The sequence below is a fragment of the Fusarium fujikuroi genome, chromosome FFUJ_chr07 (assembly GCF_900079805.1).
Source record: "Fusarium fujikuroi IMI 58289 draft genome, chromosome FFUJ_chr07".
In the NCBI taxonomy this organism is placed as follows: domain Eukaryota; kingdom Fungi; phylum Ascomycota; class Sordariomycetes; order Hypocreales; family Nectriaceae; genus Fusarium; species Fusarium fujikuroi.
In genome coordinates this window covers 3,006,806-3,020,320 of record NC_036628.1, presented here as the reverse complement: position 1 = coordinate 3,020,320, position 13,515 = coordinate 3,006,806, and the positions used below count along the sequence as shown (strand labels likewise).

At 46.6% G+C, this 13,515-nt stretch overlaps 5 protein-coding genes; 3 read left to right on the top strand and 2 right to left on the bottom strand.

Annotated features, from left to right (window-relative positions):
• Nucleotides 1-857: 857 nt before the first annotated feature.
• FFUJ_08169 (related to polyamine oxidase precursor) lies at nt 858-2,492 on the top strand (the record flags this gene model as incomplete). XM_023581162.1 has 2 exons in its annotated part: nt 858-2,128; nt 2,180-2,492. 2 exons carry the CDS (start codon nt 858-860, stop codon nt 2,490-2,492), a joined length of 1,584 nt encoding a protein of 527 aa, XP_023433807.1.
• A 669-nt stretch (nt 2,493-3,161) lies between these two features.
• FFUJ_08170 (uncharacterized protein) lies at nt 3,162-4,726 on the bottom strand (the record flags this gene model as incomplete). XM_023581160.1 has 2 exons in its annotated part: nt 3,162-4,596; nt 4,647-4,726. 2 exons carry the CDS (start codon nt 4,724-4,726, stop codon nt 3,162-3,164), a joined length of 1,515 nt encoding a protein of 504 aa, XP_023433806.1.
• A 1,798-nt stretch (nt 4,727-6,524) lies between these two features.
• FFUJ_08171 (uncharacterized protein) lies at nt 6,525-9,189 on the top strand (the record flags this gene model as incomplete). XM_023581159.1 has 7 exons in its annotated part: nt 6,525-6,931; nt 6,985-7,073; nt 7,122-7,298; nt 7,352-7,376; nt 7,424-7,993; nt 8,048-9,108; nt 9,158-9,189. 7 exons carry the CDS (start codon nt 6,525-6,527, stop codon nt 9,187-9,189), a joined length of 2,361 nt encoding a protein of 786 aa, XP_023433805.1.
• A 330-nt stretch (nt 9,190-9,519) lies between these two features.
• Nucleotides 9,520-10,567, bottom strand: FFUJ_08172 (related to light induced alcohol dehydrogenase Bli-4; the record flags this gene model as incomplete). XM_023581158.1 has 2 exons in its annotated part: nt 9,520-9,631; nt 9,684-10,567. The coding sequence occupies 2 exons, from the start codon at nt 10,565-10,567 to the stop codon at nt 9,520-9,522; spliced, it is 996 nt and encodes a 331-aa protein (XP_023433804.1).
• A 317-nt stretch (nt 10,568-10,884) lies between these two features.
• Nucleotides 10,885-13,248, top strand: FFUJ_08173 (uncharacterized protein; the record flags this gene model as incomplete). XM_023581157.1 has 5 exons in its annotated part: nt 10,885-11,211; nt 11,315-11,642; nt 11,700-11,731; nt 11,781-13,094; nt 13,147-13,248. 5 exons carry the CDS (start codon nt 10,885-10,887, stop codon nt 13,246-13,248), a joined length of 2,103 nt encoding a protein of 700 aa, XP_023433968.1.
• Nucleotides 13,249-13,515: the final 267 nt, after the last annotated feature.

Sequence of the window (13,515 nt, the reverse complement as noted above, 5' to 3'; positions counted from 1 at the left end):
TCTTGAGAATGCATTTGCCCCCACCTCCCAAAAAAGGGGGAAATGGCTTTGGAACCCACTGAGTATAACCTTAACTCCTGTGGACTTGATATAAAACACTATAGCGTCCATAGAAATAGCGTATCTTCCTGTCAAGTGTTGGGCGCTCATGAGTCTGTAGTCAACTTACTTAAAACCACCACTGTCAGATCAACAGCACGGCATGGGATTGGTGGGTTAAAAATTAACCATCATCCGGACTGCGAAATGAACAACAAAGCGCAATTGACAGCCACGAAAAATTGTACCCGAGTCGAGATCAATGCACTGCGAATATGGGTTAATCTAGATAAAGCCTTGACTAGTACGGATATAGATAGAGTACGCGGACTTCGCGAATCGCAATTGGTACATGCAGATCCCGGTGGCTCCGACGCAGGACCAACCTGAAAGGCGAATTACTGCGAGTCATGTCATATTCTCTATAGTTAGCAGCGTCAGGGACCTACTTAGTTAGGCAGTAGCACCGACGAGCTAACGGACGCTACAGGACCAACAGCTTACGAGACCTAAAATTCAAGGACTCGAAGGAAGAAAACCCTCCAGATTTTGGCCAGAGATGCGGATGTTTTGCTTTATCTGATCAACAATGGACCATGGGCTCCTCGGGTCAACATTCGGGCGGGGAGTTCCGCGGCTCCACCGGCAGAAGTTGGGCGAACGAGGCTAGTGAATCATGACAGCCTACGTATGCGCGCCGCGGTCGAGCGAGCGATGGTTTAATTACTTTTAGGGTGAATTCGTATATAAACAAACTCCCTCCTTCTCGCTCTCGGAAATGCTGATCCTGGACACTCTCGTTACCAAAAACCGCCGACATGAAGCAATCACCAGCACAGCTTCTCACTGTCCTTACAGCTTTCTTTACCGCCGCCGAGGCAGCCACCCTCCCGCCTCGAGATAAAGGCACCTGCAAAAAGACCAAGGTTGCAATTCTCGGAGCTGGTGTCGCCGGTATCGCTGCAGCCCAGAACCTGACCCAAGCCAAAATCACCGACTTCCTTATCGTCGAGCATAATGACTATATCGGAGGTCGCCTGCGAAGTCAGCAATTTGGCCGAAATGCCAAAACTGGCAAGCCATACACCATCGAGCTAGGAGCCAATTGGGTCGAAGGCATCGGATCGCTCGAGACGCACGAGAACCCCATCTGGAAATTGGCGCAGAAGCACGGTTTGAAAACAACTTATGCCGACTACGATGCCCTCAAGACGTTTGACCACGAGGGCGCCAAGAACTGGACCGACAAAATCGCCGAGCTGGATGAAGCTTTTGAGAATGCGTCGGGCGAGTCCGGTGAAATCTTGCTGGATAACCTACAGGACTTGTCTGCTCGAGCTGGTCTCCGTACTGGAGGCTGGAGACCAGATAAGAACGATATGTATGCCCAGGCAGCAGATTGGTGGGGATGGGACTTTGAAGCTGCCTGGACGCCTGATGAGAGCGGTCTTGTTTTTGGCGTCGCTGGAGACAACGCCACCTTTGGTTATTTCAGCGATATCAGTAACCTAGTTATTGACCAGCGCGGTTATAACTATTTCCTTAAGCAGGAAGCTAAAACTTTCCTGAAGGAGAACGACCCACGACTCCTCCTCAAGACTACGGTTGAGGGTATCGAGTATAACAAGAAGGGTGTCAAGGTTACAACCAAGGATGGCGGCTGCATTGAAGCTAGCTATGCTATCTGTACTTTTTCCCTTGGTGTATTGCAGAAGGACGTTGTCGAGTTTAAACCCAAGTTGCCTCATTGGAAGCAGAGCGCAATCGACCAATTCGCGATGGGTACATATACCAAGATCTTCATGCAATTCAATGAGTCATTCTGGGATACCGATGCTCAGTATCAGCTCTATGCCGACCCGATTGAGCGTGGACGTTATCCTCTGTTTCAACCGCTCAATGGCAAAGGATTCCTCGAAGGATCTAACATCATCTTCGCGACGGTCACTGGCGAACAGGCTTACCAAGTCGAGAGGCAAACAGACGAGGAGACTGAGGCACAAGTCGTCGAGGTCTTGCAGTCCATGTACCCTGATAAGAAGGTCCACAAGCCTACAGCATTCACTTACCCTCGCTGGAGCACCGAACCGTAAGTTTATCAACAACCTTGACCCGTCTGTAACTAACATAACCTGTCTAGCTGGGCGTATGGGTCGTATAGCAACTGGCCTGTAGGCATGACTCTCGAGAAGCACCAAAATATACGTGCTAATGTCCAACGCCTCTGGTTTGCCGGCGAGGCTTGTTCGACTGAATTCTTTGGTTTTGTCCATGGTGGCTATACCGAGGGTCGTGAGATTGGACATAGAATCGGAAAGATTATTAATGGAGAGGCTGGCGACGATGAATTTGACATGGAGAGGTATGAAGTTCTGCACGGAACCACTCACAAGGACGAGTATAACGATGAGAACGGATGGTTGTTTCCCTACGATGTTGACGGCGACAACTGATCACATCACGTCTCAGACATTTACTGTACATATTCAAAGACCCCAGTGTCTAGCATGCTTCGGGCATATACACAAATTTTCTAATATTTTATCTATGACAATCGAGAGTACAAGATTTCTCATTCTGCTTTTTGATTGAGCATAAGTCGATGGCAGACATGATCCAACTCATGGACAAAACACTCTAGACCGTATTATAGATATCTAGACACCTTCAAGTGTAGGGTTTCAAGAAGTAACTATTGATGTGACTGCGCTCTTGAAAGCTGATATACGCATACATCAACATGGAAATAACGCTCTGTATATATCCAAAAGACACCAAATTCTTCCTAATGAAACATGACAGTAGATCGTCAGCCCAGGAACCAGACCACGGAAGTCGCCGTCCGTGTAACAATTATTATATGGTAACTCAACACTCTCCTGTAGAACTCCACTTGGCGAAATTTTCCCGCGAATTTAAAGCCTCGATTACTTGAGTAATGTGAAGGGTTCGGGGAAGTAGGAGAGTTCCAGGCCCCATAGACGCAATGCACGGAGGAGGTACGAGAGGTGAAGAACGGAATAAACGTGCCGGACTCTTAACTGTTGTATGCAAGTGGAAACGGCAGTGGTTTCGTATAGATTTGTTGTTCTTCGTATTTGGTGACCTAACAGAAGATTATCTCATGCAAACTTGAAACACCCTGTATCTCCCAGCCCATTCAACCACATCTCAATATCGGAAGACACGCCCCGAGCAAACTCATCATCAACCGTTCCAACTTGCCAAGCATTACTTATAACCAATTCCCCACCTTTGGTAGAGATAACATTAAGAGTCAATGCTGCTCCGAAAGAAGGCGAACTCTGAGCGAAGCTGGCACCTTCGATACTCCACTTGCCCTCACCATCGCTGTTCTCCGGAAGTCTGCCTTGGATGGCGCCTAAGTTGCTTAATTCAAAGGCATGCTCGCGCGTCTTGCTAAGGCCTTTGAAGTATGACGGCCAATCACCAATGAACTTAGCCAAGCCCACCGTATCATTCTTAGTACCCTGACTCAGCTTCGCCAGCAATCCTTCTCTTATGGTTCTAGCAACGTCCCAAATGGCATCCTCAAGATTTGAATCTAAATCGGGGTTTGCTTTGGCATCGCTGAACTGCTGGCGGATCGTTGCAACAAGGCCCTTCTCAAAGATAAAGGGCCAGTAGGCATAACAGTTCATAACCGTCTTGTTACAATCAATATCGGATTTTCCAACTTGGAATTGCCTGAAACAGATAGGCGTTCCGCATGAGAATGCTCGAGCCTTGTCCTCAGAGAGTCTCGTCGCTATTGATACCATGAGGAGTGTGTTTAAAAGTGCAGTCAAGGTTGTCTCATGCATTCGACAAGCGTCCAATACTGACGGGAAGGCTTCTTTTGTAGCCCTTATCCATGAAAGTCGAGTCTTTGCTGGCTCTGCGAAAATAGGCGCCCAAGTCGCCGTGTGAGGTTTAGCTGATAATTGCGGAAGAAACTCGCGGCTGAGTTCTGATACAATGTAGCCTAGAGAGATAGGAAGATCGATTAACTGACCCATCGGAGGTGTGTAGGGAGTAGCAGGAACGTCGAAAGATCGGTTCTTCAGAGTGATGCTGTTGGATTCTGGCGTATTAAGACAAGCGAGAAAAGTATCGTGAAATATCTTGCCACTCTTTCCATCACCTGCCGAATGATCCCATGCAAAGACGACATCCATGAACTTTGTCCCAGACGATTGAAGTATCACCGCCCTCCAGCAGGGCTGTCTCTCGAGGTTGAGGTATGGGTCATTGACCTGCCGTTCCAGGACATCACTAAGCGAATTCTCGGCGTCTTCAGAAGGTTCAGACCATGTTATATGGTTGTTCAAATCGATGCGATCTAGATGAACCCAGAGCGGTGATTTGGTGTTATCATCGATCCGACCGACGGTTAAAGCTGGATGTTGAAGAATGGCACGTGCAAATGCACTCTCAATTGCATGCTTAAATGAGTCTGTATCCAAGGCCAAAAGTGCTTCTGGTATAACGTAGCGGCAAGATAGAGCGCATCCGATATAAATTCTTAGTAAATGCTGAGCGCTTTGAAAGCATTCACTAGTGGCTGTTAGATTTACCGTCAACGAAAGTGAAGATTTAACACAAACTTGGGACTTAGTTTTCTCAGGATTCTTGCTTCCTCATCCGGGCTTCTAGAGCTCTTCTGCCCAAAGAAACTGGCAATCATGTTGGCGGGTGATTTTTATATGAGGCAAAGAAATGGATACAGATGAGCTAACAAGTCCGAGCGGCACAAGGCCATTTATATGTTAGTTTGTTGAAAAGCGCATCAGAAAGCCGAGCCCAAAAGAAATGTGCTTGGGGACTTGTGAAAGGGTGCTTATCCAGTCCAATCGGATCGAGCCATTCTTTTCACTGGCGTGGTTTTTCGCTCCCCCTTTTATTAGTGCTGACGCATAATGGATCCAGTTGGACGGTTCGGGATTCCGATTAATTACACCAAAATTTAGGGTAAATAAGACCTAGACAGAAGAGAATATTGCTTTATATCTCTAGAATCGACTTCTAAGAAGTAAATAAAATACATCTTTCATTAGGTCTTGAGATAAAATTTAATAATTAATGATTAATGCTATCTATAGTAAATATAAAAGAGAAATTTAATCAATATTACTATATATTAAGAGATATAAAATGATGAGTAATTTCTATGTTAAGGGTGCCTATATTGAACTTCTAGACAGTATCTTATTTGCGCTTTTTGGTATGTACTACTACATACCCTGGTGTTAAGGGGATGGCTACCTAAAGACTCCAGCTACCTATGCAACCCACATGTATCCCGGACCGTCAAGAAAGTTCCTTTACTTCAAGACTCTTCTGTTAACTCTTAGGCTCTTATTCTGCTGGGTCTGGACCCAGAGGAGGTATGAAAAATAAAAGCCAGTTACTCAGAGGAAAGCAAGTTAAATACGGCGTGAAGTAACATTGTTGAAGAGGAATACCCAGCTTATGAGTTGTTCTTATGCCTATGAGGAATCAGGAGGGCGAAACTAATCTCTGACAGCTAAGACAACTTGATGCGGCTGAGATAGCCAAGCCTTAGCTCTACCTATAGATGCCATACTTTGTTGCGCCAGACCTGGATCTGAATAGGGGTGTTGAAAATTGTTATCAGGCTGGCGGTAACCCATGTCTGCCGTATGACATTATTTCCTCCCATATTTCGAGCCTTAATTCATGACTTATTATACTTAAGCCTGCTACCAGCTGTGAGATGCCATTCACCTTCCCTCAGTTCAGAGGTGCCATTCTTGCTCGATATCACAAATCCAAATTCCAAACACGGTCTTGCTCCTCACAATCTGATGACGGGTCGACCAACCAAAGGTATAGCATCAATACCATTTTGGATCATGGGCAATTTAATGACAGGAAATCACTAAGTTCTCTGTGATGATATAAGCTCTGAATGATGCATCCCAACTACAAACAACAGACAAGAAATCTTATCGATATCATCGCGCGTTTAACCGCCACATATGCAACTTCAATCCCGACAATCGCATTATGCAGTTAGCAGAACTCAAGAAAGTAATCACCGAACACTCGCCAGTTGTTTAGCTCTCCACCTTTGTGAAACACCAGCGTCGCTTTATTTCTCTATTGCTGAACTCCCATTCTATTAAGAAATCGCCATCACCTCTATATAAAGCATTGGTAGCTGACTGAAGCGATCATCTATTATCCTTAAGTTCAAAGATCTAAATAGAGGCACAAAATGAAACTCTGCGAAAATCACTTCTGGCAGGATGTATTACAATAGTCACTTGCAAATGAGATTGTTAAGCTCCAATGCATCTGTCTATTGATGTACCTGGCAAATAGTAACAAGCTGCAGTCACTAGATCTCATTGTGGCTTGATATTCTGCTTCAGCTGACCGCCTGCCATGTCATCAACCCCGCTCTAACTTTCACTTCTGAATCCATCACGAAATAATGCCAAGCTTTCCACCCCATAGCAATGGTCGAGCCTATATCTATAATCGGCCTAGTAGGTCAAATTTCCGACCTCATCCAACGAGCCTACAACTATGGTAAAGCAGTCCACGATGCCCAGAGTGATATGCGCAAGCTCTATACTGAGCTTCTCGCCCTCAAGGGTGTATTTGAACAACTTGAGAAACTGGATATCACGTCAGCAGAACCTCATATAGCTAATTTAAAACACTCAAAAGAGTTTCGCAAGACGTTGTCTTCGACTTCGGAGCTCATAGGCCGTCTTATGAAGAACCTCAATAAGAAGCAGACTTATTCTCGTCGGGTGAATGCGTTTTTGTGGCCGTGGGTGAAAGATGATGTGAAGGCGGATATTCAGGATCTTGAACGTATCAAGACTTGGTTTATCTTGTTGATCATGTCCGAGAACTCGTAAGTCCTCTAAGATCTCTAACCTAAGACTTAGAGTCTCTGATTGCATCTAGGACGCAAATGGATGTCTTGATGATTGAGTCGCGGGAGATTTTGGATATTGCTAGAGAAAGTCAGGCGAGGGGGAAGCTCAAAGATGAAGGTCTGCAATCAAGCATGCTACACTCCGCTACCGCTTACGATTGAACAGAAGAAAAGCGAGAGAAGATTAGGGAATGGATACAACCGTTCAGTCCTAAACAGCTCCATGCTAAAGCCATCAAAAAGAGGATGAAAGGCACTGGGACATGGTTCCTGGATGGTGACTTCAAAGTTTGGAGGGAGGGTGGTGCGGGTTCCCCAAGAGTCTTATGGCTTCGCGGCAAGTGTGAGTTGATAGCACTTTCATCTACGCGCCATCTAACCCGTATATATATATAGCTGGCTCCGGAAAAACAACATTGCAGTAAGTCTAATCACCGATTTCTTTTCACCACGCTGAAATGATACCAGTGCTGCTGCGGTCGAAAAACTCAAATCTGTCCATCAAGAAGACCCCAGAATTGGTCAAGCATACTACTACAGCTCTTTTGATGACATAGGGTCTCAACAGCCTCTCAATATCCTTGGGTCTATCTTATATCAAATCTCAGAACAGCATCCCGAAGCCCTGGAAAGTATCGACCAATTGCGCAAGTCCGGATTCATCTTGGGAGAGAGTGCCCTCCTGAGACTAATCTCGGAACACATGTCAAATTTTGAAACGTTCTTCGTATCAGTTGATGCAATGAACGAGAGTCTTAGGTGCATGGAGGTGTTTGAGATGCTTCTACATCTCGTTGCCGACAACCCCAATGTGCGGCTGTTCATCACAGCTATATCGAGCTGCTCACATTGGCTGGATGATCTACAACTGGAAGAGCCCCCGAAGATGATGGAGGTAGATATGGGAACAGGAGATGCTGATAAAGATATCGACTTCTATATCAAGAACAGAATAAGCGAAGAACGTCTTCTCAGACGACTCAGCGATGTGACGAAACTACAGTTGCGCGAGAAGTTACTTGACAATGCGAAAGGAATGTGAGCATATCCATACCATAGTTGTCACGTGTACGTTCCCTCTAACACGTCCAGGTTTCGGTACGCCCAATGTCAACTCGACTCCTTACGCAGTCTCAGGACAGCTAAAATGGTTCTCAACGCCCTAAATAATCTCCCAAAGGATATTTACGAAGTCTACCAAAAGATCCTACTTAGCATCCCCGAAGCAGATATACTTCTCGCTAGAGAATCTCTCTTCTTCTTATCCGTGGCACTGCGGCCACTTACGATACAAGAACTGGCAGAAGCTGCAGTTCTAGAAGATTATAAGCCACGTATCGACGAGGAGTGCAGACTCCCCGAGCCCATGGTGTTGCTGGAGATATGCCAAGGCCTTGTCGACTACGATGCAGCAACAGGCGTGGTTACGTTGGCGCATTCATCGGTTAGGGCATATATAACCTCCAGTTTCACGCGTGAAGGCGAGGTTGGCTATTTCAGCTACGACATCTCCGGCATACATGCCAGTATTGCCAATAGGTGCTTATCATATCTCCTTCTCGGGCATTTTCAAGACGGCTGTTGCACCCACGACGAGCTTGAGAAGAAATTTGAAGACTATCCTCTTCTTCGCTATGCCTCTCAATATTGGCCACATCACGCAAAGTTGACTGACCGCGGAGGGCGCCACGAGACCTCTGCTTTGACATTATGCTTAAGTCATAAGAAAGCCGGTGGCGGCAACTTTAGTTTCTGGGTTCAGTGCCTGATGCCCTATACATCTAAAGACACTATTACGGCGACCGAGCCTCTGTACTACGCTTCTTCCTTCGGGCTTGCGGATCTCGTTAAAAGCCTGCTGACATCTGAAGGTGTAGATGTTGATGCTCGGGGTGGTCGTTTCAAATCCAGTGCATTGCATGCAGCATGCTACAGAGGCCATGTTGAAATAGCCCGTCAGTTACTTGAATGCGGCGCCGATGTTAATCTTCGCGATAGTGATGGCCGCACCGCGTTATTCTGGGCAGAGAAGTTGGGACGAAGTGATATTGTTGATCTTTTCCAGGATCCCAAATATGCACAAACTAAAGGACGCACTGTTGTGACATTGTCGAGTTTTCCCGAGGAAATCGACTATCCGATGTGGTTCTGCTGTATCTGTAATGGCGCACGAACACGAGGAAGATATAAACATTGTTGGAGATGTCGTCACGAGAGGTGCGGGAAGTGCATAAAAATGACTGACTTGGAGGATGTTGAGAAGTTACCCGACTCACAAAGTCGCTGGGTATGTTGCAATTGCGAGGCAGGGCCTTCAAAAATTGAGACAAAAGAATGTCGAGATTGTCAACATGAGAAGTGTCAAAGATGCTGGGTCTTTAATATTTCAGTTTGATAAGGTGGCCTTATTGTGATTAACTACAGAAACAAGCAAACATGGTGCAATGTTGAACATAAGTGTTGATATTCTATTCTCATGACCGGCACGACCCGAGACCTGTTATTAAATTATGACGGAAAAGATAAGTAACCGAAACTAGCACTATTCGGCGAGGTGCACGACTCTAAATGTTCTTGGACACTCCTGGGGCAAGGATATCCAGCTTCTCTAAAAGCTCCCCATAGAGCGCACTCTGGATCTTCGTACCAGTCTTGTTCGTGACATGGCAAGCTGGGCTACGGCGATATTAGCTTGGAGGAAATTAGTACATCAAGAAGGATAACTTACCCGCGAACTTGACAGTTATTCATGTACTGCCCATTGCTTTCTTCACCAGCCAAGACTCCAGAAACAAGCGCACGACTTCCCATTTCTGTTGACCGAGCCAGGAAGTCTGGCGGCGCAACGTCTTGCTTCTCTCGCATAAGACCTGATTTGCAGTAGCTTGGATTTGGCGCGTTGATGATGACACTTGACTTCTCGGTGGCTCTGAGGCGAGATGCGATCTCACGAGTGATATAAAGCACGATAAGCTTGCTGACGTAGTATCGAGATCCCATGATGGACTTTTCGGGGTCGTTGAGTCGTGAGAAGATTTTTCCCGCCATCTCATCGGGTATCAGCTCCTTGATGGGAGCCCAATAATGAGTTGCAGAGTTGGGAATGACGAATTTGCCAGGGTATGAAGACTTCTGAAGCTTAGGCAGCAGGAGAAAGAACAAGAGAAAAGTAGATATGACGTTGACCGTCATTGTTCTCTCATTATCCTCGGCCATCGAGAACTTGTCGGACGTTGCAAGACCCGCATTGGCGAGAACGACATCGATGGTAGGCAACTCAGCGATAGCACGAGCAGAAAACGACTTGACAGATTCATAGCTCGCCATATCAAGATGCCAAACCTCAATCGACTCTGGAGCTCGCTTCGTCAACTGGAGCAGCTCCTTTCGTGCCGTTTCGCCCTTGTCAAGACTACGAACTGCCATGATGAGTTTACCGACTCCAAGACGGAGAAGATGTTGACTCGCTTCGAAGCCAAGACCAGTATTGGAGCCGGTGACTATCATGATTTTGTCGGATAGGTCATCTTTTGTTTCGGGGTATGGAAGGTTGATGAAGAGGTTGGAGTAGATGACACCGCTGATACCGTAGAGACTTGAGGCGATTGACATGATTGCTGTGAATGTAGAAGAGGAAAAAAGGTTGGAAATAAGATGAAAGTAATTTTCTAGGAATGGTGAATTAATGCGAGTTATGAATGATGATAATACGATAGAATGTTAAACGGCCATCGTCGTTCTTATATATCGTACATTAACTCTACAAACTCCATGGCCAAAGTGGGTTTAATATCTCCGCTTGCATCAGCAGCCAATAAAACCATCGCGGGGTTATTAAATCCGCCCCGTCCCCGATCTCCGTCAGCATTGCTTATCTCCCTTGATTCAACAGCACATTCCTCCAACAAGCATTAAAACTGGCAGAAGCCATGATTGGAGCAAGTAAGAAGATCTCCAGCGACTCGGATACAAGCGCTGATGATATCCAGCCAAAGTTGAGAAGCGGAACCGACCGCCCAAGTCCTGCGAACCGTGTCGCACACGAAAGTGAGACCCAGCTGCCAGGAGGTAGAGATGATGACACTGACTGGACCAGGTTGAAATGCAACAGAAGTCTACCTTGTGACTCGTGCATCAAGCGGAATAAGCAAGCGCTCTGCCACTATGCTTCCAACGCTGATCGACACGATAAGCGTGTCGAGAAGGCTGAAACTGTCGCTGACCGACTCAAGAACCTGGAGAGTCTGATCGCCACGGTTGCTCAAAGGACCCAGAATTCAACCCCCCCGTCCATCCCTCAATACAAACGAGGACACGATTCAGAAGGAGCATGGGATAGCAGGGATTAATAGTTTTCAGCTTTCCGACCAGTCCAGATCAGAGGCTGTCGCCAACAGTGGCGGTGACAGTGTCTCTAGCGGCCTCATGGGCCAAGTCGACTCGAGCCACTGGTCCTCGATCCTCGAAAACATCAGAGCTATCCGCGATGAGTTACCTGCTGCCAGCCCGCAGGCCTCGACTCTGAGTTCAGTCACCCTGAACAATGACGCGTCCACCAATGAAGTAGACTTTGACATGGGATCTCCCTCTGGGCTATCAATTGAGCATATCCTATCAGCTTTGCCGCCACGACAGGTCTGTGATACGCTGGTATCTGTATTCTTTTTGTCGCACTATACCATGATGCGTAAGCTACTCTCACTTCTGATCTATTTTTTGCTTGACGCTGATAATGGAATGGTAGCTATCCTGCATCCGACAAAGTTCCAACAAGAGGTAGGCTGCTGCGAAACGTCTGACTGTGAGTTGGCTAATATTGCTTCAGTATGAATTATTCTGGGACTCGCCATCAGAAACATCACCGGTGTGGATATCACTGCTCCTCGCTCTTCTCAGCCTATCAGCAGGCGTCTACGAAATCTCAGGCATGGCGCGCTCTTCTCAATTCCCTATCCCGTCCAGCAAAGCTCTCTCCAAAAAGACTCAAGAATGTTTGCTCCTGAGTAATTACACCCCCGCCAATGAAAATGCCGTTGAAGCATTTCTTCTCCTTCTCGTCGGATGCTGGCTGCGTGCCAAAGTCTCCGATACTAATCTCTGGTTCCTCATGGGCAAGGTAGTGCAACTTGCGATCTGCAAGGGTTATCATCGAGATTCTGCCAAAGTACCAGGCTCTAGGATCTCTCCATTTGACGGGGAGATGAGAAGACGAGTCTGGGTCTGTTTGTATCAGCTCGATTCTCTCATGTCGTTCCAGATGGGTCTTCCAAGCATGATACCCTCAGACTTCTGTGATACCGAGCTGCCGAGGAACCTGAACCAATCTGACTTTTATCCTGGTATTGCGGAGCTTCCTCCGTCTAGGCCTCTTTCTGAGAATACCACTATCTCATATGCTATTGTCAAAGCTTCTGTGATGGGCATGTTTAAGAAGGTGGTTAAACATACTCGATATCTTACCCCGTTGTCCTATGAAGAGACAATCTCACTAGACGCTGAAGTCAGGGCAGTCTATGACAAAATACCCGATAACTTCAAGTACAAGCCTCTTACTAGCTTCATTGTCGACGAAATTAGTATCATAATGAGCAGAACAACCATAGAGTTATTGCACCTCAAGAGTATTATCGTTCTTCATCGGCAATACTTAACAGACAGGCAAGACAGCAGGTTTGCATTCTCAAGAAAGGCCTCTCTCGAGGCCGCGGAAAGGTTACTTGAGAGACAGGCCGAGATAAACCAGCTTACTTTGCCAGGTGGTTTGCTGCATGATAAGAAGTGGATGATCACGTCTTTGACACTGAGTGACTTTACTCTCGCTGCTATGGTTATCTGCCTGGATCTCACCGTTGGTATACGAAACAGTATGCGAACGGGAACTAATACGGAGGAAGAAGAAATTCACAAGAACTTGAAGATCATCGAGAGGGCTCATGAAATATGGTCGAGCTCATCAGATACCTCGGAGGGACGAATAGTTTCTCACGCTCTAGACTCGACCATCCGCCGCGTAAACGACTTCATCAACACGTCATCAGCTTCAATGACTGCTCCGGGCTGGTCAGCTTCTGCAGCAACAGACGCAGAGACGCCAGACTATATAATGAACAATTTCGACATGATGGACAGCATCGACTGGGTAGGTCTTGAAGTCATATTCCGCACATCAGGCTTATTAACAACTTTTGCAGAGCCTTCTCGATAATCAGATTCAAGACCCAAGCAGCATTCAAGACTTTGATTTAGATATGTGGCTTATGGACACGGCTGGGCCTCTGGAATCGTACTCATGATTGGTGCTTGAGGGTTCCTCCGAGAAGTGGCGTTGCTGAAGGATTATCCACTATTGAATGTGATTTGGGCTTGCGTAGTTGATATTGTGGCTTGCGGCTGAAGACCTAGAACGGGGATGATCGCAGCGCCTATGGGCCAGTAGAGAACATTTTCGAACACCGGACGGCCCGAAGCTCTCCCCTCTCAGCCGTCCAAGTATTTCAGACATCGAAGGCCAGTTTGAATGCCGTGTTAAACAATCTGTGGCAATATACTCCGTATGCTCG